General features: G+C 38.2%; 1 protein-coding gene across 6 annotated transcripts in view; it reads right to left on the reverse strand.

Annotated features, from left to right (window-relative positions):
- samd11 (sterile alpha motif domain containing 11) overlaps positions 1-25,989 on the reverse strand; it is a 60,937-nt gene that overhangs the window by 25,758 nt on the left and 9,190 nt on the right. For all 6 annotated transcript variants that reach the window (XM_067371010.1, XM_067371009.1, XM_067371011.1 and 3 more), the window contains exons 3-4: positions 18,206-18,378; positions 5,715-5,824 (exon numbers count right to left, since the gene is read on the reverse strand). In XM_067371010.1, the coding sequence (XP_067227111.1) occupies positions 5,715-5,824; positions 18,206-18,378 (283 nt within the window). The remainder of the gene's footprint in view (positions 1-5,714; positions 5,825-18,205; positions 18,379-25,989) is intronic.

Consider the following 25,989-nt stretch of genomic DNA (forward strand, 5'->3'; position numbering starts at 1 on the left):
TCAAATTAAACCTTAACTTTTTTAGTTAAAATTTGCTATACATACTTTATATACTTCTCTACCCTGAAATTTAGTGCTCATTCAAAAAATAAATGCAAAATACAGCTTCAAAGAGCTTCAAAAATCCACAGCAGCAGCAAAAATACTGCGCTCTCTCTGTCTCACAGTGTGCTCAAGGGAGAGGCAGGGTTTCGGCAGCGCCTGTCTGCCTCAGGGTCAGAGATTTTAAGGCGGAAAGCCTTTAATACCAATTAAATGTTGCCTCTTAAAGCTGTGATGCTCACATTTAACACCAAACAGGGAGGCTCGGAGCTGCCTCGTGCCTCAGCCATGTTACCCAACTCACGGAACGGCTCCTGTCGCCAGCACTGCTGCTAATTCCTTTAAACTCCAGCCTAGGCAGTGCGGAGCTGGGCCAAAACAAGGGAAGAACTTTAATAAAGGGAGGAGAGGAGAAAAGAGAAGGCTAGATGAATAAAGAAATAGCAAAACGACTAAATGAGTGGGAGAGCGGGAGGCTCTTGGTTTTCTCCTCCTTCTCCCTTTGCTCCTTCCGTCTCTCTCCAGCTACTGACAAGTTGGACAGGCCACACTCCTTAATTCCCTTTTCTTATTCCCTTAATCTGTCATCTTTATCAGGCAGGGGAAGTGGCGGGCGGCGCGGCGGAGCCCCAACCTCCAATCAATCTCCACATTACAGCTGACAGAATGGTGCTAATAACTTATTGATCCCCCTGTTTGCGGGACTCGGCCAGAACTGAAAGGATGGCATTGATTGGCTATGGGGGGGGGGGGAGAGCAGCACGGCGCTTCCGCCAGCCCAGAGGATTCAGAACCGCCCCCCTCTACTGCCGCTCCCCCACTGAGAGCCTTAGGGGAGAGACAGACAGAAAGAGAGAGAGACAGAAAATGAGGGAGGGAAACGAGCAGAGAAAAAAGAAAGAGATCAAAATCATGGGAAAGAAAACAACAGAATAAGGCAAAAAAAAAGGTGCAATTGAGGGGAAAATAAAGACATGGAGACAAAAGGTGTTTGAGGGAAATGCAGGAAGATGCAGAAAAGGCAGGCAGAGAATCGCCAGAAAATCAACAGATATAGAAATGGTAAAAAAACAAAAGTATAATTATGGTTGCACTGTATGACGGTAGCATTTACTAGGCCAGACTGCTTTACAGAATCAGATGAAAAAACATTGAGAAATGTGAAAATTCAGAGTTGAACGTATCCCAAACAAGTTTAGATTAAAAAAAAAAAAAAAAATGTTTTTAAGGGATTGTTAGACACTAGACTCTAGAAATAGAGTTTACTTGTCTGCAGGTGTTGAGCAACATGTGACTTGGACAACCATGCAGAGAATTCTGGGCCGAGAACAGTTTGTAATCGTGCTGTGCCGTACCAGGGTCAAGTGGAAAACACAACTGGAACCGTTCCTTACCATTCTAACAACCGTTCGGCCTGACTGTGGAAAAGCAGCTATTGATTCAGCACATTACCACAGCTTCTAATGTAGCTCATCCAATCAAAATTTAGAGCTGGAACTTTCAGTTTCATAAAATTTGTTTTACTGTTTGGAATTTACTATTTTTAACTCAAGTGGTACATAATATCAAGCTGTTTTTTCACTTATTAATAATTCCAAATAAAATATATAGTTATTTAAAAATATTTTACTATATATATATATATATATATATATATATTATATATAAGCACACACACATACTATTGTGAAATATTGTTAAAATTTAAAATAACTGTTTTCTATTTTAATATATTTTTAAAATGTAGCCTAATTTATTACAGTGATGGCAAAGCTGAAATTTTAGCATCATTACCCCAGTCTTCAGTGTCACATGATCCTTCAGAATACATTCTAATATTCTGATTTGCTGTTCAAAAACATTTATTATTATTATCAATGTTGAAAACAGTTGTGCTGCTTAATATTTCTGTGGGAACCAGGATATATATTTTTGCATCCTTGCTGAATTAAAGTGTTTAAAAAACTTTTGAATGGTAGTGTCTCATGGTTTCCACAAAAATAAGCAACACAAACAACACTGATTGTTTACAACATTAATAATAATAAGAAACGTTTGTTGAACACCAAAGCAGCATATCAGAAATCAGCATACTACTGAAGTTATTTTATTTAATATTTTTATTTAATATGCATGTATATGTTTATGGATTTGTTAGGATGTTTTATGTAAGTGATTTACAGTGTATTCGGTTAAGGCCCATCCTTAGGTACAATAATGGTCGTGCACAGGACAAGTAGATTTGTGGAAGGAAAAAACATAAACATCATTGACTGGACACTACAATTGCAGTATAAACATGCAATGCTGCGTCTTCAGAAAGAAGATTAAGATTATAACATACAAATTCAGGGAATCTACATTTATTGGCTGGTCCAGATACACAACAGTCTCCCGCAGACGCTCTTGTCTGCCTTTAGGAAAGCATGAGAGCGGCAGAGAGGGAGGGGAAAAAAAGCAAAAACACCTTATACGCCTATTAAGAGTCTCTGGTCTGACCGCAAAGCCACGTTTAGGAGTCTACACAGAGAGCCAGACGAGCTGCCGGCGCCCTGCCCTCCCCCCATCCCTCGCTGGGGCCAGCAGGCCGGCCGGCCGGACGGAGGGGGTGGGGGGTGGGGAGGGAGGGGGAGCGAGAGCCGCCTCTCCTCCGCCGCTGACTGGCTGCGGCTGACGCCTGGGTCAGCTCTTATGTCTGTCCCTCAGATTTAATTAACGGGCCTCTCCGGTGCAAAGCAACCCCAGCGCGGCAGTCGGCTGGCTTCCTCTTCCTCCGCCTGTCTCGCGACTCCACACTGCAGTCCACCCTCCCTTGATACCATACGACGCTCTGCTCATTCATTTGTTCTGCACTTTTCCAACCTTTTCTTCTCTCTCTCTCGCTCAACCACATACCCACAGAAGAAGTCAGACTTGAAAGGAAGTAAAAGAGACTGTGTGACGGAGAAAAAAAAAGCTGTTGGGAGTCTCACAGCTGTACAAAAATGTACACTTATGTTTGCGTTGATTTAAAGCTTATATAAGGTCAACCTTTAAAATATTGGTACATCCAACATGCTCTGCTTTTTAACTTATTGCCACGCTGTGGTAAAATGCAAAATGTAATAAATGTGAATTATTCTGATCATGCAAAAAGAAAAAAATACGTCCAAATGGGTCTGTTCTATCCATTCGACCCTTAACCTGGCCCAGGGACGGAGGCTCTCTAATTTCACTGGCAGACAGAATTAGATGCGCTGGGTGATCGGATTGGACTTGTTTACAGACACGAGTCTAGCTGCTTACAGCACCCGTTAAACCTCTTTTAAATGCTCAAACTGACAGATTTTGGTCATCAGCCACGCTGCAGGTGGCTTCCGCTTTTATTCCTTTGTGTCTTCTTCAATTAAGATTAACTGAGCATCTTCCATTTAAGTTATGGGAGATTATACTAGTCTTGTTTTTAACCCAACCTTTAGATCTCTAGTCTAGTATAAACCTCCAGTCCAGTAAAGGTGATTTGATCCATCTCCGGAGCCATTAGATCTGGACTGGGACTGTTTAATGCTGGGCCAATGCCACTGTAATAGGATTTAGTCACGTATATTCACATATGGCCATTTGTCCACAAACCAATAATAGGATCCTCCACTGTATGACTTAACTACGCAGTATTTATTACAACCTAAAGAACTAAAAAATAATTTCTATAAATAAATAAATAAATGTTATAGTGCAAACTAGAAAATGACTAACCTTAGTAAACAGTTGAAATCGGAAGCTGTCTAACTGTAAACACTTATCGTTGGATAATAGTCATTTGAGACTTTGCATTATTAATTAAGTATTATTTGAATATTTACGTCATTCATCATTGATGAATAAGGTTTTTAAAAGTGTAAAAAACTAATGGAAATACAGTATAATTAATTTTTAAGTTTTATTAAGTGTTAACAATGAGATTATGTGGTTTTTATAATCAATTAACACTATTTTTTACAAGATGGACAAAATTTGTCATCAAAAAAGTAAGTCTGTTTAACCAAAATTTCGGTTTTACAGAATGACACTTTTGGTTAGACCAAATGACGATATTTTTAAACAATGCTAACAGGCTGATATCTAGCTAACTAGCTAGTTAGAATGGACAATCAAACATTTTATATTTAGTACAAATTTTTTAAATATTACAACATTTTCCATATTTTATAGCGGTTGTACCAAATGACCTGATGTTTTAGGACATGCGTATGAGCAAGTGAAATTTTACAAACAGTTAAGAGAGAGTTAGTTACTTTGCTTCACAACCATGTGGTCCTTTACAGGCGTCTGGATGATGTCACATCCTGTCACATGATATTGAATGCATGACTTGATCCAAAATGGTCCCTTTATATTGGTTACTCCGAATGACATCAATGAAATTCTTTTTTCTGGACATTCTTTCTCATAACAAAAAAACAACTTCTACACATAATCTTAATACCATTTTGCACTATGTTGATTTATGATGTTATAAAATCATGCCAGAATAAAAAATATATACATTTATTACATTTTAAGATATTTTAATCACAAATGAAATGGCTGTATTGGCCTTTGAACGGTTAAACCGCATGACCTTTTGACATGTCAAAATCTTTAAAATACCTTTATATGTAGCAAAATATAATTAAAACCTTTTAGATTCAATAAAAGTGATCTAGTTGTACTACCTTACATACTTTAGATGTCTTATCTTTGTTTTTATATTATTATTAAGGCCTTTGGACAAAAAAATGACCCATCACGTCACTGACTCATATATTATATATATATATATAATATATAATACGTGGGTGACCATGTGGTTCAGACTTGTATATAAACTCTAATTAAGACTATAATAAGTATAAAAAATAATTAAAATTTAGTAAATATATCACTATTGTTATTAAAATAAATTACATTAAAATAGTACAAATTAATAAATAAACTTTTTTAAATATTAAAATGCAACATAAATCCTTAAACAATACATTGAAGCATAGCTGTAAAACCAGACTGATCAAAATTACTTAACCCTTGATTGACCATGTGGTTCAGATTACCAATGAGATTAACACAGAGTATGTCCGGTAGTCCTTCTGTTTGGTCCGAGATTAATGACAAATAAAGCTATTTACTGAGAGTAGTTTTAATGGTGGTTTAAGTTGTGTGCTAAGAGAGGCGAAGACAAGAGCATTAAGTAATGGAATGAAGATGGCCACAATGGAGCGAGTAATGAGCTTACAGCCCTCAATCATGAAAATTAAACCGAATTAAAATACTAACACGCAGTCAGTGTAATTGTTCTACATCAATCAAAGGATAAATCCTGTAAAAAACAGAATATGACTGCAATAAAACTGAATAATGTAGACAGAGAGAGACAGAGAAAGCCATAGAAACAAGTATCGCGTATGGTATCAAGTCTATAGGTGAAATACTGCATATTTCACAAATTTGACAAGTGTGTATCATAATCATAAAAGCGTTTTTCAACTACTTTCATCCAGAACACTTCCTATTCATGACCATGTGTCTGCTTTTGCTCCATAAGTATGTTTTCACTTCATAAGGGCCATAAACACGTGGATAATAACATACCAGACCATTAATCTCCGATTATGTGTAAATGTGTCTCAGGTGTGCTCTCTCTAGGTGTGTCCTACCTGAGTGTGCGGAGGCGAGGCTGAGGTCAGAGCAGGGCTGGCCCTCGGGCATGCCGTGCTGTCGGGTGTGGTGCAGGTTGGAGATGATCGTTGAGAGGTCACTGTCACGACTGAAAAAGGAAAGAGGAGGATGGAGAAAGAAAAGGAGAGATAAGAAGAAGAAGTGAGAGGGAGTAAATATCCCCAGGAATTCCTAATCTCAAACTCATAATGCAAAGAAACAGCACACTCACACATTTAACATACTAGTATTTAAAAAAACTACCAATTCTGTGCATTTATACTGAAATGATCGAACTTACCCATTGAACACAACAAGAATGATGCAACAGCATAAATTAAAAACAGAAATGTAATTCCACCACAAACAACAACCTCGACTGAATCAAACACGGCCGACCTGCTGCACTTCGGTCTGGTCCCTTGAAGCTGAAACGCTTTCTGCCTTTGGCTCTTTTGCTTTGCTTCTGCATTCATTGTCTTTTGGATTTTAAGCGTATAATGAGCGCTGACAGATTCCTGTGTCAAGCAATTTTGAGTTTCATCCAGTCTCATCTTCAACCTTAAGATGTTCTAATCAACACATTCAACTCATAAGCAGTTTATGAGCTTAAAACCAGGTGATTATGGTTTTTATGATCGCTCTGCTGAAATCGTTTGGGTCTCTGGAGGCGCGGGGGATGAGTGTAATCTCTAGAGATCTGCCATTTCATAAAGGAACCCAATAAGTGCCGAATAAAAGGGGCTGGTTTTAGCATTTAACATGTGCGTGTGGATTTAGACATTAGAATGGATAATAAAATCTGTATGTAATTCCAAAGATATTTAAGAAAGTATTTATGCCCCGGTGTCAAAAAGGCTTTATACGCAGCCTTGTATTGTATGACTGCAACCAGAGAACTGATCTTGTCAGCTCTTTTGGATGGGTGAAGAAACCGATGAATGCTTAGCTTGAGAGAACCCAAAGCCTAAACTCAATAAAATGTTTCAAACTTTATGAAAAATATTGTATATTTTGTTTGGGGTCTCAGGGACCCCAGTTACACACACTATATAGGTCATATATGTCATATGGAATGGTTTTATTATATATTTCAAAGTTTTTGCCAGTGTAAAATTGACCCCACAAAGAACCAATGATATTATATTACTAATATTTAACAACAATATCTGTAAAATGGGACATATTAAAACAATTTGAATGGACAATATATAAGGTTAGTTTGAAAAAAATATATATTTTAAATCTTTTTAAACCTATATTTTATTATCTTTTATAATTGTTTAAACATGATTCATATTCACCCTTCAATTAGACTTTTTTTAATATAATACTACATTTTATTATCTTTTACTTTAATGTTTCTACACATGAATCATATACACACATTAAACATGAAAAAAGAGGGTTAAAGTACAGAGTTCTCTGCAGACTGATAAACTGATCCCAGGCCAGTACCGGCGTACATCCCCCCCCCCACACTTGTCTTCCTCACTCAGGTCGTCTCTTCAAGGCCAACTGAAGGGTTTACAGATTAGGATTGGACAAGGCCATTCCCTCAACCTCCCTTCCTCCCTCCTTCCCCCTCTCATCCTTTCCTCACTCATCCTTCATTAACCCTTGTTAGTCCTGCTTGGGCCATGTTGTCTCTATAGAGAGTGATAGAAGAAGTGTGTCATTGAGGTATTTTAATGCAATCTGATTACAGCTGTGATCGCATTATAATGCATAATGATTTCAAATACCCGATTAGCATTTAGCAAATATCAGATGCATATCTCACAGTGCCTGGCGGTCTGTGGGGCGCACTAATGTCAACAGAGTTCTGAGGGACATTTTTATGGGCTGTCACAGGGCAGTCCAAATGCTTGAGCATACCCCTGCTGCGTGTGGCAGTCCAAATGCTAGTTTTACAGTCCGTAGATTACAGGCTGGGCTTCAGTAATGTCAGCCTGCCACGCTTTCAGTTCGGCTACAAACAACACAGCACGTACAGGAATTTATTCTCCATGACCGAACTGGGCTGCAAATTCACTTGTCATTCCGAGAATCCGAAAGTCTGACAGAAATGCCATTGATCAACTGTACGACACAAGATCCGACGCACGATACGTTTACATAATGACAGCATTCACTGAGCAATATTATGTTAGACAAATTCTGACAATATTGTAATGTCAGGAGTTAAATAAGCATATTTAAATGCAAATTATAAAAAATTATTTGAAAAATTATTACAAAAAAACTGTTGTCAAATAATTATGACAAATAATACATACATAAAATATTAAACAAAATTATTTATATATATATATATATATATATATATATATATATATATATATATATATATATATATATATATATATATATGAAAATACTGTCATTTACAAATTCTATTTAATTTAAAAACAATATGTGTGTGTAAATATATATATATATATATATATATATATATATATATATATATATATATATATATATATATATATGTATGTATATACACACACACGCACACACACACACACACACAAATATAAAAACAAATATATAAATATATACTTTTTTACTAATATATAAATATACTGTCATTTTAAAATATTATTCAAATAAATACTATTTAAATACTATTAATACTATAAACACTATTAAATAATATAAATACAATTATACAATATATATATTATACATTATATACATTATATATTATACATAAATATAGACATTTTTTACTAATATAGAGAATCAATACCGACAATACAGCGAAAGCACAATCACTCATACATTTACCAGAATAAAAATCTATGATCAAAATTGGCAACTCCCAGAAAAATAAAAAAGATAAATTAGACTGAAATAAATCAATAGAAGAAACAAATTCCCTACAAAGTGATTTCACAGAATATGCTACATTTATACAAGTCACACCATACCCAAACAAGCTTAAACAGACTCTAGTAGAAAACTTTTGAAATAGTGTTTAGATTTAAGTATTATTCAAAATTTCACATTTGTCTATTCTAATTTGGCAACAGTGCTATAGAATATTAAAAACTTGCATGAAACTATGCTACTCTGTGTAGCGCAAAGATCCATTTAACCTTTATCTAGGAAACAACTCTGCTGTTCTCTATAGGTCATCCAAGTTCCACCATCCATTCCCTTAACAGGGCATCAGTCCAAACAACAGCTCCATCTTCCAGCTCCCGCTCTGGCAGCTAAGGAAGGCTATTATCCTCGGACGGAGGCTCTGCAGTGAGCTCACTAAGCAAGGACATTGTTAGCAGGTTAATTAGCACACTTTTTCTGGACTGTCCCGGTGTGCGCCGCTAATGAGGCCTCCCACGACTGGCGGCCAAGGTCATAATCTGCGTCAGGGCTGGAGCTAAGACCCGGCCGCCTGAGTCAGCGATCCCACACAGGGGAGCACAGGGCGGACCTGACAACTCCGCTTAGGACATGAGCTGCGGCTTATCACGCAGTGAAGACGATCAGCATAATCTCCACCTAAACTGGTCAATATCTTTTACACTTCCCCATCAACCACACAGACTCTTTGCCCCAGACATGACCCACTGTGAGAGGACATACACTGGGCAAGACCATTTTCAAAAAAACACAGCAAATTGGGGTCTGATGACTCTACCTAGTTAAAAAGGCTTAAAAATAACAAAGAATTGTGAGACGGTAAAACCTATTTGAAAAAGATTGTAAACTAGAAAAAAAATTTATTTTAATAATATATATTATATTTAAATAATATGTAATTCATGTACAATATTTACAACAACTTCGAAAATATCTACTGAACACTTGTCAAATAAGCAAACTTTATTTCTGCAACAAAAGGTTGAAAAATCTGTTTATATCTAACATCTTTAACTTTTTAATGAAAGTTGTGACCAATTTAGCAGCTATATCATGTTAAAAAAAAAAAAAAAAAAAAAGGTCAGCTGGTCAGTATAATGATATATTAGAATCTAACCCAAGAAATGTGTCAACCAGCAGAAAATATGCTAATACTGCATATTATTAGCATATTTATGTCTATGACACAATTTAAAGTATGTTTTGACATAAAAGCCACACAATGTTGTTTATGGTTGCCAAGCAATGTTGTGACTTAATTTAATAAGCATTAACATAGAATTTATCTAATGTGCAGTGAGCTTGGCTCTTCTAATCATATTTTAAATATGCAGTACTTTTACTTTGTAAAGTATTAAATTCACTAAATTATCAAAAAAACAGGCATTACTACTGTACGTTTATGTAACATTTCTTTGCTGAATTCCCAGCTAAATTGAATTTACAATGAAAAATGTACAATTACCATGATATAAAATTTTGGAAACATTGCTCACCCCCTGTGGCTGGTTCATGAGGAAAGCAAATGTTATGGCAGAGAATGTTTGAGTAAAATACCATATTTGGAAGGTGCCAAAAAATGAATCAGAGGCATTCAATGCAGCTTCAGAGTCAGTGCTTTACAACAAAATGAAAATCCATGACACCACAACGAACAGCAAAACATCTTTCCGATGCCAGAAAGATATGGGTTTTTGCATCAACTGTGTTGTTGCTGGTAGCAGACACATTTCCTCACCACAGCACTCTCATGCAGAGCTGAAAGCACTTCCATCTGTTCTTGACGTGCATCTGATATAGGAGCACTAGGCCTAGGAGTAGGGTTTGTGGTTGAATGTGGAGAAAACCAGCTGCACACCTGCACAAAGCTTTGCTTAACTCTGAACTGAGATTCAAATGCTACTAAAGGGATAAAGTCTTGTACCTGTATGTACCTTTTCAAAGGGTTTAAAGGAATAGTTCACCCAAAAATGAAAATTATTCACTGATAATCTTCCCCTCCAGTGAGCTCTGCTCAAGACACGCTATAACCGAATCACTCATTCAATAACTCAAGAACCGGATCAGTGAATGAATCATTCCAATTAGTTTTGTGAACTGAACAGAGTAATTGAACAGATGCAACTCCAAAGAATGATTTGCTCACTAATCAGTGATACAGACTAGTATCAAGTGGACTACTTTTATGAGAATTTTATGGTGATTTAGCACTTTTACTTAGCTCTAGTCCCCATTCATTGTAATTGCAAATGATAAGTAAAATAATTTTTAAAATTGCTCCAGGGTAGAAACAAAGTCATACAGGTTTGGAGCAACATGACGATGAGTAAATGACACAATTTTCATTTTTGAGCGAACTGTTCCTCTAAGAAAATGCTTGTTTTGTTCACAAATGGCTGGGTATTCAAATATCACAGGGGCAACATCTGAATGAAAGGCATCTGATGAATGGCAGGTATTCAAGAACTGACTTGAGTTTAAGGCAACACGAAAGGCCATTGGACAGACGTGGTGTTCCTCGTGGTAGCGGGAGCGTCAGGGAGGGAAATAGTGCCAGCGCAAGTGCCCCTGCAGTGACACGGGAGACGAGAGCTGGCGCCAGATATAGAGGTCACACAGAGAGTTGGCAGACTGGGCATCCTGACGCCAGGGCTTACACCATTACTGAACACAGCGCTGATAGTCTCACCCTGACACACACACACACAAAGTGGTGCCAAGCAGAAAGTGGCAAGGCATGTGGAGAGGATGCCTCCGTTTTACAGAAAGTGACAGACGTTTTGCACGATGAACTGGCACTGTACAAAAAAAGCATTACATGCTACAAAACTGAAGATTTTACTGTTACTTTTACTAAACAATAGTTCTGAACACTCATCCCATGTCCACATACAGTGAAACCAGTATATAAAAAAAAAAAAAAAAACATGAACATGAATGGCAGAATGCTAGAATTGCAAGAAAAATCAAAACTTTGAGGAGGGGGGGAAATCAATATTTTTCTGTTTTTTTTTTTTTTAAACAACAAAAAAACCACATCTGTTGTTATTCTGCTCACATTCAGACCAAGCAGCCAGGCCTCAGCTAGCGAGGAGACCAATAAATAAATATCGAAACAGATACATAAATAAATGAGAGTGCAGTGCATTCTCCTGAGCTTTCCTGTTGTTCCTGCCTTATAAAAGCTGATGGGAGGTCGATAAGCATGCGGGAACCCAGAAAAGTAGAAGTGGAACAAAACATTTTTTCGCCACATTGAACGTTGCGGTGTTGGATAATTTGAAACGTGAACAGCGGAAAAAGTCTGAGAAGCTGTGAGATGTGGTACAACGTCCTTTTAAAGACAGCTGCTCTCAGTAGATGTGACATTAATGACATTGATTAACTCATGTGGCTGAAGCAAAACCAATCAAAGGAGATGCTAACAGGAAAACAACACCTGATTAAATCATCTTTACTGGTTTAACTACATACTCTCTTTTGTCAGGCAAGGGAAACGTAGTGAGTAGGGATGCGTGTTCATTTCCTAGGAGCGTAAATGTATCGCATTGCTTATAACAATGCAGAGGGATTTTAAAGCAACAAGCGGTCTACAGTTCCATTCAAAGCATTTTTATTGTTTTAATAAACTACAATGACCTGAATGACTGAAAACATTTGTAGAATTAGCGGAATCGCAAACAAAAGCTTGGTTCGCCCAAACTCTGAAAAAGACATAAAATGAAAGTACAAAATATATTTCATGCCAAAATTATTCAGGTAAAAAAGAGTCTATGTAAATTCTCTAAATGATTCTATGATTACTTGAATGATAGCAATGAGTTAAAAATTTTTTTATTTTTAAATAGCTTCAAAAAAGGAAAAAAAAGTTCCCAGAGATGCATTTTGCGATGTGTGTTCTTGTACTAAAAATTTAGATTTGGCCTTAATTCCAGCCCTATGAATTTAGAAGTTGCGGATATAAATAAACAAAACAGTTGCGCCGTATGTATTTCTAACAACAGGGTTTTAAACGGCACTAGTTTTCCTGTAAATAGTAAACTGTAGAACGTTAAGTCTACAGCTGTTACTTAGGAAGAGCCCTGGACATTCAAAAAGTTCCAGAACTGGAACCCAACCACTAATTATTGCCTTAAAAGAAGGTTCTTTCCAGGAATCCTACAGCATCACGTCCCCTTCCCAGCAGTGTGTCGTGCAACGCTCCAGAACTGTACAGGGAAATGCCTTAACAAAACAGATGAATGAATGGAGCACATGGTCACATCATTTAAAGTAAACTTTTGAGTACACATCATTTCCTCCGGTGGACCACACAAATGACTGTATATGAACGATTCTACTAAACCTGTGTGAGCCAAACAAACCAAAAAAACAGCCCTTTCGTAAAAAGAAAACGTAATCATCAGCCGAATGTCTTTGCGAGCGCAAAAAAAACCTTTAAAGGAAAATTATTCACAACCAGGCTACTAGCCATTCCTTGTAAACGTATAGCATGTGGGTCTAGTATTTTGTCTGTTGTACGTCAGAATAAAATTTCCAAAAATACCAAAAACACTGGTGTCGAGACACTCAACAATATCACTATAATTTAAAAAACAGTTTAAGCGTCAGATGAAAATGCCCTTGACTGTACATACCAGCATTTTAAGAGCCTGGCCAGTTACAGTGCGCTAAAGACGCCGGTTTGGGTTGGCTTCAGTCCTGAGGTTTGGACCAGCTGATTTCCACTTCTGGCTGGCCGAGTGCTTACATTCAGGTCCAGACAGCCACCAGGGAAGAGGACGGCAAGCCTTGCTGGACAAACGCTTCTAATGCTAAACACAGACAGGTCAGGCCCTTCTCTGAAGAGGCCGCAGAAACCCGGGGGAAGACAGACAGTATTTCTATCCAGACAGGTGCAACAGTTGTCTGATTTATTTCCTTTCCCTGTCCCTCGTGCTCAAGGGGAGGGTCCACCATTCTGGAATCAACCTGCCTCCTCCTCCCCTCCTTCATCTAATCCACTTATGTTTCTACACTTAGTTTTTTTCCATAGGTTGTAAATATGAAAAAAAAAATCAACAAAAATCATGAGAGTGTTCTAAGTAAATCAGCAGTTAAATGCCAGGTAGTTTTACACAAGAGATGAAATTGGCTTTATAAATACATTAGCATTATTATAATACATAATATGTGATGGGCAATCTTTTTTGGAGGCTTTTCTTAGCAGGTTGTCCTCTGAGTAAGTATACTATCTTATATAATCCATGATGGTTACTCAGTAATGACCCAGACAAGCAGTCAGCACTTCTCAAAGCCCTGGTGTTGACACACCTGACTGTGCACAGGTAGGCTTCAGGAAATGATTGGCATGACCTTGAAGACTAATACTATGACAAACTTCTCACACCTGCAAATTTTATTGATAAAGCATATCGCGAAAGTGTTCGTTTTCAGATAGAATGGCAGTCAATGCATGCCGTCGTCTTGAACAGTTGATTTTACTTGCATTTCAAAGATTCTAAAACCAAGCCTGTTATTCTGTTATTCAGTATGATATTTATGCATATGTTCTAGTGCATCGTGACCCAAAGACCCTCAACCTCCACATGAGAAATCACTAAGATAAAGAAATATAAAAGACCAAGCTAAGGCGTTACACTTCAGCCTAAGCACTGCAAGTTTTTGAAGAGAGAAAGGTCTGTTTCCCTGCAGGATACAGGAGGACTGAGGACTAATCACCTATAAACCTGCTGGCCATTAACATTAATCTGGTTAAAAGATATTGGGAGTCTTCTTTAAGGTGTCAATGTGTACAAGCTTTTCTCACGGCAGTGGCTGGAAATCCCTTGAAAACTGAATGCGCACTATTGCGGAAAAGTACATTCGTCTACCTCATCTGAAATTGCACAAATTTTGGATTAAAATACCTTTAAGCAGAATGTTAAAGTAAAGTGGGGTCCAAAAGTCTATGTGGAGTCCACACAGAAAATCTGGAAATAAACAGAACGTTTTAGGACTTAAAAAAAATTTAAAACAAAGAAACACTGACATAAAATGAATAATAAATATGTCAGTTTCCTCTCTATTTCTACGTCACCAATCCAAGTAAATTTGTGGCACTGATCATGCAAACTACTTTATACAGATGGTCAGATGTTCTTCTTCCACTGAAGCTCAAGATGTTCATTTCAAATCATGCAGGAGAACATGATCATCAAGTCTGACAAACTTGTGGAGTGCATGCAACTAAAGGGCTGCTGTCATTAAAGCAAAAGAGAAAAACAAATACAAAGACATTCTGAAATTCATTTAAATGCTACTTTTCATTCAAAATGTTAAGCTGATAATATAGGTTGCAATTAAAACATTGCATTAACTTAAAAAAAATGTGTGTATATATATATATATATATATATATATATATATATATATATATATTATATATATATATACAGTATAAGCAGATACATTTGGACTGAAGAAACACCATGCACACTCTACCACAACACTAATATAAACTGCAAATGATGAGGCGTAAATACGATCAAACGCAAAAAAGAATTCCCCATCCTTCACCATCCATTGACTAAATCCAATTTGTTAAGACCCCTCCACAACTCACTTACCCAGTCCAGCTCAATGGAAATTGAATTTCATAGATTGAACATCCCATTATCTCTTTCGGTCAGATCCTCATCTGAGTAAAGTAGGGGTGAGGTGAGCGGCCCCGGAACAGAGGAGAGACGTGGCTCCTCGCAGTCCGCCGCCTTTAACAGGGTAAAAGCCCTAGATATTAGTCATAAGTGTTCTTTAAATTAATTAGCATCTTCACACGCGGACGTCTGAAGTGTTGGGGGGAGATCACTGTAATGAGTTTAGCTGGCCGGTTCTGGTTCCTGCGCCGTCCTCGATGTCACAGGGTAAGTGGCTGCTAGGAGCCAGCGGCTCGGGGTTGAGTGAAAGAAGTGACCAAGAAAGTCTTGCAGATGAGGGCTTATATTTGTACCTGGGCATTCAGGGCTGATCCGCTCCAAGGTAAGAACTCGGAGCCCTTCTTTATTCCACAACATAATCATATTCAAGTTACGCTCGAACACGTGGGGTTTTCAATGCACAGCACAGTATATGCACCCTCACATCACTCAGTTTTGGCCAATGATGTGTTTAATGAATATGAAGGCTAGCTAGCATACTGTGTTAGCTTGTAGGGCTCAACAAAAAGGACTGATCCAGCTATGACCTGCCTATGCTGGAAGAGGGCATGTCCTCATACATATGTATAGGCTGCCTTGAGAATGATATCCTAACAGTGCTGTGTAATGACCCAAATGTACCGATTAACACCAATGGGCATAAACCCAAGCCTCTTACACTCAACTGACTCAACCATTGGAATTCATTCGCCATTTACTGCAGCAAAAAAGTTTATAACTGCACAGCTACGACTATTACGGGCAACTAAATGAGTCAAATTATCACTATAAGCATTGGCGGTTGCTTTAAGAAAACCTGACAGGAGCTAGGGCTAACCAAGACATTTTTAGCAAGAGCCGAGTGGCTAATGAGAAAAGGAGAACATTGTCTTCTCTTACACTTCTCATTAGAAGCACTGAAGCTTTCTGGAGATTTAACTATCCAGCATAGTGCAACAGATACCGCCAACACAAACTCTCACTGCAAACACCATCGAAACTGCTGCTGACACTTCCATTCAAAAAACGTGAGTGAAAAATCACCTAAAGACCCTCGAAAGCCAGAAAGCCTGCAGTCTCGAAGCAACAGCTAGCTTTGAAAAGCATGCTCTAAAGATTAAAGGAAACTTAATAATAGATCAGAACCTCAAGGCCGGGCTTTTCAACAAGTTCTTTAGTACAAACGGAGATGGTCTGACAAAAATGTGGTTCCCCAGACTCACCTGCCAGGGCTGACATCTGCTGGCTAGTTATCACCTGTAATGCATTTAGGCAGAGCGAAAACACTGGCGGAAAAACCGTTTGCTTTAGCCACTGCTCTTAGCTCAATGCTGCACTGACCGCAGGCTCATAAGCTTCTTCAGGTTTGTGTGCCAGAGAGGAGGGAGGCCAAACACAGCTCATGAAGATTTAATGAATACTGAATTCCCTCGCACTGATTGAAGACGGAGATGTGGAACTCGTAGCACATCACTGGATAATATTTTACTTTTTTGTGGAAAGCAGAAATTATGAAAAGTAATGTTTACTTTTTTAAATGAATCTACCTTATCAATATTAAACTGCTCTAGCCAGATTGTTATAGCATATATGGCATGGCATCACAAACATACCACGGTATATCATGGTATACCATGGTACTCAATGATCACTACAACATTTACAGGTACTAACCAAAAATACTACCAAGGTCCCACCATAGTTCATGTGCAGAAACACTGCCATAAAATGCTGTGGTAAAGGCAAACTAATTTAAACATCATGGTAATGTCATCCAAGAATGCTAACTATAAAGATAACTATAGCAATAACTGCCCCAATCGTCTGCCCCTTTAAATGCACTAGCTAGCTCTTTAAAGTCGAATGGATTTTGATTGGCTGTCAATGTTTTTATCGTTCATCAGCTATAAAAATTATTCTGAAAGTGATTCCAATGATGTCGTTCCTCTGTTGTTAGTGTTATAGCTGTGGACTGCATTATTCTCATAGAATTAGAATGATTATTAAAACTTTATAGTTACAGTTATTGTGCTTGATGTGAACTGCCCTTTAGCTGTTGGTGACCAAGTACTCTCTTGCTTCCCACATTCTTTAGCAAGTGCTATGACCAAAATAGAATTACATGCGGTTAAAGGCACATACAGAAATATTAAAGGTGTGAAATTTAACTAACTCGCATCAGGAAACGCATCAGGTGAAAACTTTCAAACCATTCTGAGATCTATAGCATCAAGAAAGTTGCCACATGACTGCAAAAACGGTCACTGTGATTTTGCCAAGTAAGACATGTTCCTGGATCAACATATTTTGTTGATCCTAGAACAACATTCCTATCCGAAACTTTAGTCCTAACCTTTTCCCAACCCCTAAACCTAACCCTACCCATAAATTATTTCTAAAATTAGAGGGAAATGATAGTTGAATAACACTGATGTGGAAGCACCTAACCCCGGTTGTAAGCCTAAACTTGACAAAAACAGTAAATTTGTCCCTCAAATCTGATTGGTTGATTGGGATGTTGTTCCAGGAAAATGTTGTACTTGGTGAAATCACGTTCACCTGCAAGAACCTCATCAACAATATCACTTTTCACGAGAAGACCCCATGTTTATTTCTGTGTATGTATCCTGTGGGCTCCCAAGCATGGGTATTTAGAGTTGGCACATCCTGTGTGTGTCTGTAGTGTCTGCCAAAAGAGTAAATGAGTGTATTTGTGTGTGTTAGAGGGTATATGTGTGTCAAAATAGGGGGCTATGGGGGTAAAGACCTAAGGGTTCTTTAAAGATCTTTGGTGGTATACCGATGTCTGATATGGCTAACCCCTTTCCGGCAGATGATGGTTGATGTATCAATCCCTGGCACTGGGACTGGCACTCTACTTTTTGCCCACCCACGCTCTCACACACATACATACACACACACACACACACACACACACAAATTCTCACCTCTTTCTCATGATAGAGTAATGCAGCTCTTCCTGTTTAATGTCTGCATGGTCTCCACTGGCCCGCTCACTGCCCTCGCTGTCGTCGCTGCTGAAAACGGAGGCCAGCTCCTTTTTGGGCACCCGGGTTGGCGGCAAGGGGATGGTGCGTTTCTCTGCCAGTCGCCCACGGTTCTGCAGGAGCACAGAGGGGACAGACAGACTGAGACTCTGGGAACAGCCTTCTCTGATTTTACTGGCTTGAGCTGCAGTACAGAGAAATGGCTAATGTTCCCGATCCGTCACACTTTCAATTCTCTTTAGGCTGACAAAACACATTCTGAATGTATTACTGTTGTATTCGCTATGTTTTTAGTTTCACTAATACTGATTCATAAAAGGCTAGAATTTTTGGTATATACATAAAAAACTTAAAGCAATGTGAATTCATAATTAGCTGACACTTTTATCCAAAGCAATATCGGATAAATGACACAATGGTGATAGTTCGGGGAACTTGCAACCTTTTAGTTAGTTAGTCAGTTATCTAACCACTAAGCTACATCACTGCTGATATTAAACAATGACAAACTAAAGTTGCAGTTAAAGTTAGTTTTTACACTAAATTCCAGCAAACAGTCATTCAAATTTTCCCAATGTAAAATGACCTAAATAGGTCATAAATCACAGGTCACAAATCATGAAGTTATGACAGAATGAAGGGTGGAATGCACTCCCTAAATAACAGCAATATTCAGTCAGAGAGATCCATGCAGAGAGAGAGACCATTGATCCACGAGACCAGTGATGGAGGGTGGGTGAGTAAACGGGACGTGATAGTGATTCCTTCTCTTCCTTTTCCCTCTATCCGTATCAGACATCTAAAGACAGCGAAGGATGAAGGGGATGAGAGGCCCTCAGGGTTTAGTGTGTGAAGCTGGGCGACCTTTAATGTGACCTGAAGGGGTCAGTGCAGATTTATGTGCCTCTATCTCTATCCATGAGTGAACAAGAGAGGGAGAGAGAGGATTTGAAGGAAAAGAGAAGAAGAAGAAAAAGAAGAAAGAGGAAAAAAGAGGGAAACTGGTTGCAAAAACAGAATGGAAGTGTGGGGTGCAATATGTTGCCCAATAATCTAAGTAAAAGTACACGATTTTTGCCATGTGACAATATATTTATTCAACACCCATCATGCTGTTTGTGACTGAGAGGTACACATGGGAAAACTGCTAAAACTGACATAAAACTTATGTAAAAGAACATTTTATTTTTATCTCGAACCGGAGCACTGCAGCACAGCATGGGACTGTTCCTAGTCCTCCACCTTCCCCAGCACCACCTGCCTAGATCTGATAGGGGATTCTCCCTTCTTTCATTGCAGCAGCTTGAGTTCTATTCACTGTATTTATGTACATGTTTCGGCAGTAGCCTTCACTCAAGCAGCATAGCAGATCTAGTCGGCCAAGACTAAGCCTATGTACATTCCATTCTTATTAACAAACTCTGTTTATATATACACACAATTTATTTAGAATATGTGTTTGAATTATTTGTAAAACAATGTAAAAAAAAATTTAAATACCAAAAGAAGCATTTTCCACAAAATTATAGCTATGCCAGATGTGTTGAGGTAAGCTGTGTCAGTGTCTCAGTTAACAGTGTGGGTATGCTGTGCCTCCAAATGCAGATAATACCATTGTGAACATGACTACCATATGTTGAAAATTCAACAATAAATTCAACAATAAGATATTACAAATAATAAACCTTCTGTCTGGTTTATGAAAATTATTTTGTGCATAATTGTGTGCATGATTACATTAGAATTTTTTTCATTTGCACCTAAATTTTAAATTGTTTACATATTCCCCAAAAGGTTCAATTTACTCCTTGACATGACACAACTTACCACTAAATTTGTGCCACTGAACCCCAATTTTATCAGAAGTCATATTTATTTGGCTATATCTTATAGACACTTTCTTCTCATTTCAGTTCATAGCAAAAAAAGTAAAAAGTGGCACAGCTTACCCCAATCTTCCCTATAGTAGTGTTCAGAGATCCAGAAAAATGAATATGGCTTTGAAAAACCTCAACTGAAAAGTCTGTTTGTGTGAATGGGTGGTGTATGTGTGTGTGTGCGAGCATGCTTGCATCTCAGGCTCTGTCAAACTTTGCCGAGCCCTGCAGCTATCCTTCCTCCACACCCAATGCTCGCACGCGCACATACACATATGCAGAGCATCCCACAGGATTCGAGGCGTGAGTGGCAGGCTGGGGCAGGAGGTGGAGAGACTAGCCAAGAGGCAAACAGGTGCAGCCCCTCTGGATTCTCTCAAGTGGCATACATTAAAAAGAAGAGGGGGAAAAAGCCGAAAAAGATGAAAACATCCCTGAGGATGGGCAAGCTGAACACACTTTTTTCCAGAGCGACTGTCTTTTCTTTTTTTCTTTTCCCTTTTTGCAGAGGAAGCAGATTTTTGTATATATTTTCAGTTTAACATACAAAATTAGATCTATTTAGTTTGAACACAACAAGTGACAGATTTATTTAAATGTCCAAGTTGTTTAAACTGAGACGAATCTTGTGTAAACTCATGTGAAATGATATCAACACAGAACTGCAAACACATAAACAAACACTGTTTTTTTTGGTGACATTCGATTTGTGCGGCAAGTGCGTTTTGGAGCTGTTAACAGCCACTGGAAGCCATGTATAAAGTGTGCCAGCACTAGTGATGCTTTATCTGATAAAAGTTAGCGTTGAGAGACGGCTGTTACCCACATGGCCTCAGCGGAGACAGGCCTCCACACACGCACACACAAACACACTTCCCTGCCCCCATTCCTCCTCTCCAACCCCCACCCTTCTCAACGTCCTCCCGGAAAGCCCCCGTCCAGCCCCCTCGCTTTATTCTGCGTAACTGACGCAGAACCGGGGGCGGCTGCGCACTATTTCCGGTAACACTTCCGCACAGAGGGAGTCAGGGAGGGTGATTCAAAACAAAAACATAAAAAACCTGGGCTTCAATTCCCGCCTACATGTACATACATACACATTCACACCCTCACACACACTCTGTCACTCAGGCATGGAAAAAATATTGAATATGAATTTCCTCTAAGCAGCATTTCTATGAATAAGCCCTCCCACACTTGATGTCTGCCCTTCAATGACACAAGCTATATATAAATTTGTACAAAACACACACACATAAAATTAAAACCACACATGTAAACTCGAAGTGAGCAATCGGCTCGGTTGGTGTATCTGTCTTAAGCCCCATAAAACATTTGAGCTGAGATGTTTCGAACTTGTGAGGGAAGTTCTCATAGAAAATACCTCACAAGAGGGAGTAAGAAAAGAGCAGAATAACAGCACAGTAAAGCTGTAAGCAAGACAAGCAAGACAAAAACTTTGCTCAAAGTTAAGCTGGGTTTTAACAAGCAAACACACACACACACTATGACCTTTGGTTGAAGATGATGGATATGTACACTACTGTTTAAAAGTTTGGGGTCAGTAAGATATTAATAGATATCAATACTTTTATTCAGCAAATATGCATTAAAGTAACAGTAAAGACATTTACATTGTTTCAAAAGATTTCAAATTCTGCTCATTTGAACTTTCTATTCATCAAAGAGACCTGAAAAAAAGTCAAATGTCAAAATAGGGGGCTATGGGGGTAAATGTTTCAATCAACATTGATAGTAATAATAAGAAGTGTTTCTTAAGCAGCAAATCAGCATATTAGAATGATTTCTGAAGGATCATGTGACACTGAAGACTGGAGTAATAGCTGCTTAAAATTCAATAATAGCTGCTGAAAATTAATTGAATTTTAAAATATATTAAAATAGAAAACAGTTATTTTAAATTGTAATAATATTTTACAATATTCCTTTTTTTTTTTTACTGTATTTTTGATCAAATAAATGCAGCCTCGGTGAGCATAAGATACTTCTTTCAAAACGCAAACACAAGCTAATGTGAAAAAATGTTGTGTTCCACTGCATACAAAAGTTCAGTACAAAAGTTTGGTTAACTCTGACCTGCAAATTCATACAGCAAGAATACACTTGACCAATAGAGGATCTAGGGCCTAAACGTCACAGATTGACCTCCTGGCTGAAGTCAAATGTTATTGGCAAATTCAGTAAATGCTATGTTTTCACATTATGAATTTATTATTATTTGTATTGTTTGTTTTTTATTATTAACAACAGAAGCCAAGAGTGTGACATCTCACCCTGTTTGCATCCAGTTTTACATGTTCAAAGTCTAACGTGACTGTAATAAGGTTTGAGAGCTACTAAATAATAAAAATATTAAAAGACACTAATTTTTATTAAATAAAAATATATTTATTACACTAAGTTTAATAGTTGGTCTCTACGGTGAAGGGCAGTGAACAGGTGTTTCACGTCATAGCCGTTACCATATTGTGCATTTTAAACCAGAACGCTGTAGTGACTAATCAGCAGGCGGGACCAGATCTATCCGGTGTATAATCTGCCGTATAATGTGTTTCAGTCTACTTCTGAGTTCTGAAGGCATCCTCACATTCTTTATTGTTGGCTCAGACAGTAAGGATGATATGGAAAAGCAGAGAGACGTATTCTTGGCGCTGTATTTTCTGAAAGGTGCGCTGGCCTTCTGCTAAGGTACACACACACACACACACATTTGCACACAGCAGTAGCAGCTCATGACATTCCTGCAGCTGTGGCGCGCTCCCCCAGCACTGTCCCCGGGGGACGAATGCCTAATGAGTCACGCGTCTGTCTGCTCTAACCTCTGTGTGTGTGTATGTGTGTGTATCTTTATGTGTGTGCGCCGCAACCACGCTGAGCGTAAGTGTGGAGGCGGGACGCTGGGCAGACTTGGCACAAGCTGGGGGTGGGGGCATGTGGGTCGGTGTGGCAGGGTTTAATGTGCCTACTTAAATCTATTGGCACATTCGTTAACGCAGAGAAAGAAATGCTAAATACTTAACATGCACACATATGTGGAAGCCTTGACACAAATTTGCCACGTGACATGATCTAATCAACTTTTTTCGAGTACACAGTTGGAAAACAATGCCAAACAACTTCCTTTTACCAACCCAAATTAGCAATTTATAATAAGGTTTCATTTGTTAACATTAGTTAACAACATTAGTTAACATAACTAACAATGAAAAATACTTCTACAGCATTTATTAATATTAGTCAACATTTAATTCGGACTATTTTGAATATTTTGACCATTAATATTAGTTAGTGTAGCTTATGTATGGGAGTATATATATATGGTGTGTAAGAGAGAGCTGAAGGGCAGTGTGCTTCCCATCCTCACCCAGAACAACCCCCCCTCCAACCTCCCCCTGACCCATAGGGTGAGCGGGCTGTGTCAGCCCAGTGAAGCGTTCCCCGGCGCGGGGAGGTCAGTGGCAGTCCAGCCATGCGTGCCAAGATTTCTCTGCCTGAATTTGGATCCCCCCTCCCTTCAAAAAAGACAGCCACAGGAGACCTTTATGGATAGGTACTGACTCCAACACACTCCCAAGAGATCAAAATGTAGAAGCTGGAACTGAGAATATATGAGTGAAATGTGGAGAAGAGAAATTTATGGGCCACATTTAAGATAAAGCAAGCCACAGCTTACAATATAGACTAAACATAAACACAACACAGTCAATATAACACAATATAACCAGCTTTACTGCTTTTCATATATAATTAGGTAGGTGACCCTACCTGGACATGAATATTTTTTTAATATTAAGATTTAGGTTTAAAATGCATATAAGTTTAAATAAAGTATTTATTTTAGGTGCTATAGTCATCTGTGGTGTAAGTGGTCATAATTATTATTATTTTTTTTTTTTTTGCCAAATCAATTAAATAGTCCAATATAATGTTTTTTAAAATGTATTTTTAAATTATTAAATATATGCAGTAATGTTCAAACGTTTGAAGTCAGCAAGATGGTACAATTTAATTTTTTGAAAGCAGTTTCTTATGCTCACAAAGGCTGCATTTATTTGATAAAAAATACAGTAAAAACAGTAATATTGTAAAATATTATTCAAATTTAAAATAACTCTTTTCTATTTTTTATATACTTACGTCAAAGCAGAATTTTCAGCAGCCATTACTCCAGTCTTCATGTCACATGATCTTTCAGAAATCATTATAATATGTTGAATTGGTGCTCAAGAAACATCTCTTATTATCAATGTTGTAAACAGTTGTGCAGTTTAATATTTTTTTCCAGGATTTTTTGATGAATAGAAAGTACGACATTGAACAAATAGAACATTGATTCTGTAACATTACAAATGTCTTCAGTTTTTAAGCAATTTAAAGCATTCAAAGTTAATATTGAGTAACTTACATTTTAAATATCATTTAGACAAAATCTGATGCACTGACTAAAATGCAAAACGATGCCAAAGCAGGATCATCTGCAAAGACCGAAAACCGATCCAAAATGCAGCAAATACAAGCACAGTGACGCAAAGAGTGAAAAGCCCCTGTGCTGATGGACAAACTCTTGTAATGCTGCTTGGCATTCAGATTTGAGGACTGTAAAAAAAATTTTGTGTAAAATAAAGTTATAATAATTAAATGAAATGCATATATTTATTTATATTATTTAATAAATAAATAAAACAATAATTCAAAAATAATTATACAAGAATTTAGATGAAGTATAGCATGACTCTGCACTTTCTGTGAAAACCTTCTTGGATGGTATCAAACTGTATTTGAACAATTGAGAGAAGAACTGGGTCAGCCGTATGTAAAAACTGACATTTGGAAGAGTGCGTCCATATGTAGCCTCAGTGGCTTTGTAATGATCAGCTGCATGAGCTGATAGATAAGCCCTGTACCTTTCCCACCAACACCCACATAGACACGTCCAGCTCTGATACCAGTACACACAGTGAGTCGTCCCCCACCTGCATGTAAACCTTCCCTGCACTGTTTTCCTATAACTGCTGTTTTCCAACATCAGTGACAGCATTTTCTGAATAATATCTCCAAATGATCTGAAAAATATGTGACAGTTTGAGATGTGCACAAACTGAATTAGTTGAAACTAATGTCTCACCTGTTTGTCACTAGGGGAAGAGGCTAGTGCGCTTCTCAACACTCATCTCTGCGGCAGCACAATCACAATTTAAAGCATAAATGGCTAATAAAAATCAACGGAAAAAGCCTGTTGTGAGTTTGGTGCGGTTTACTAGTGGGCTCTAATTTGCTTTAATTCATGAATGCAACACACTGCAGAGACTGCCTGGCTGCTCGCTGCTGTCCTGAGGAGGGATCCTGCCGTTGCCATAGCAGCATAGCCTCGGCTCCATGTGAGGGATACAAACACACCGCTACACAAACCCTCATACGACGCACAGACACGCGCACACATCGAGTCTAACCCCCCACAGCGAGGGAGCTGTTGTGAGACTGTGTGGCGTCAGCCCCCATTCCTGCCTGTACCCAGCCCTCCAGAAACGCTCTGCCAAATGAGCACTGGTCTACGCTAACAAACCTCACCTAATACCACACGCTTCACAGCAAAAATATCACTACTTATCTAATTAAGCTGCTGGTAACGCAGCTCTAGTGAATTTGAATCGCACAGTCGACAACTGAATTACTTAAACAAGCCGTTTTAACCACGTCATCCAACAGCAGAGTGGAAGATCTGGAATACAATGATACTTAAAGGGGTCCTTGATTATGATTTCACTTTTTTAACTTTAGTTAGTGTGTAATGTTGCTGTTTGAGCATAAACAACATCTGCAAAGTTA

The sequence above is a fragment of the Chanodichthys erythropterus genome, chromosome 20, assembly GCF_024489055.1.
Source record: "Chanodichthys erythropterus isolate Z2021 chromosome 20, ASM2448905v1, whole genome shotgun sequence".
In the NCBI taxonomy this organism is placed as follows: Eukaryota; Metazoa; Chordata; class Actinopteri; order Cypriniformes; family Xenocyprididae; genus Chanodichthys; species Chanodichthys erythropterus.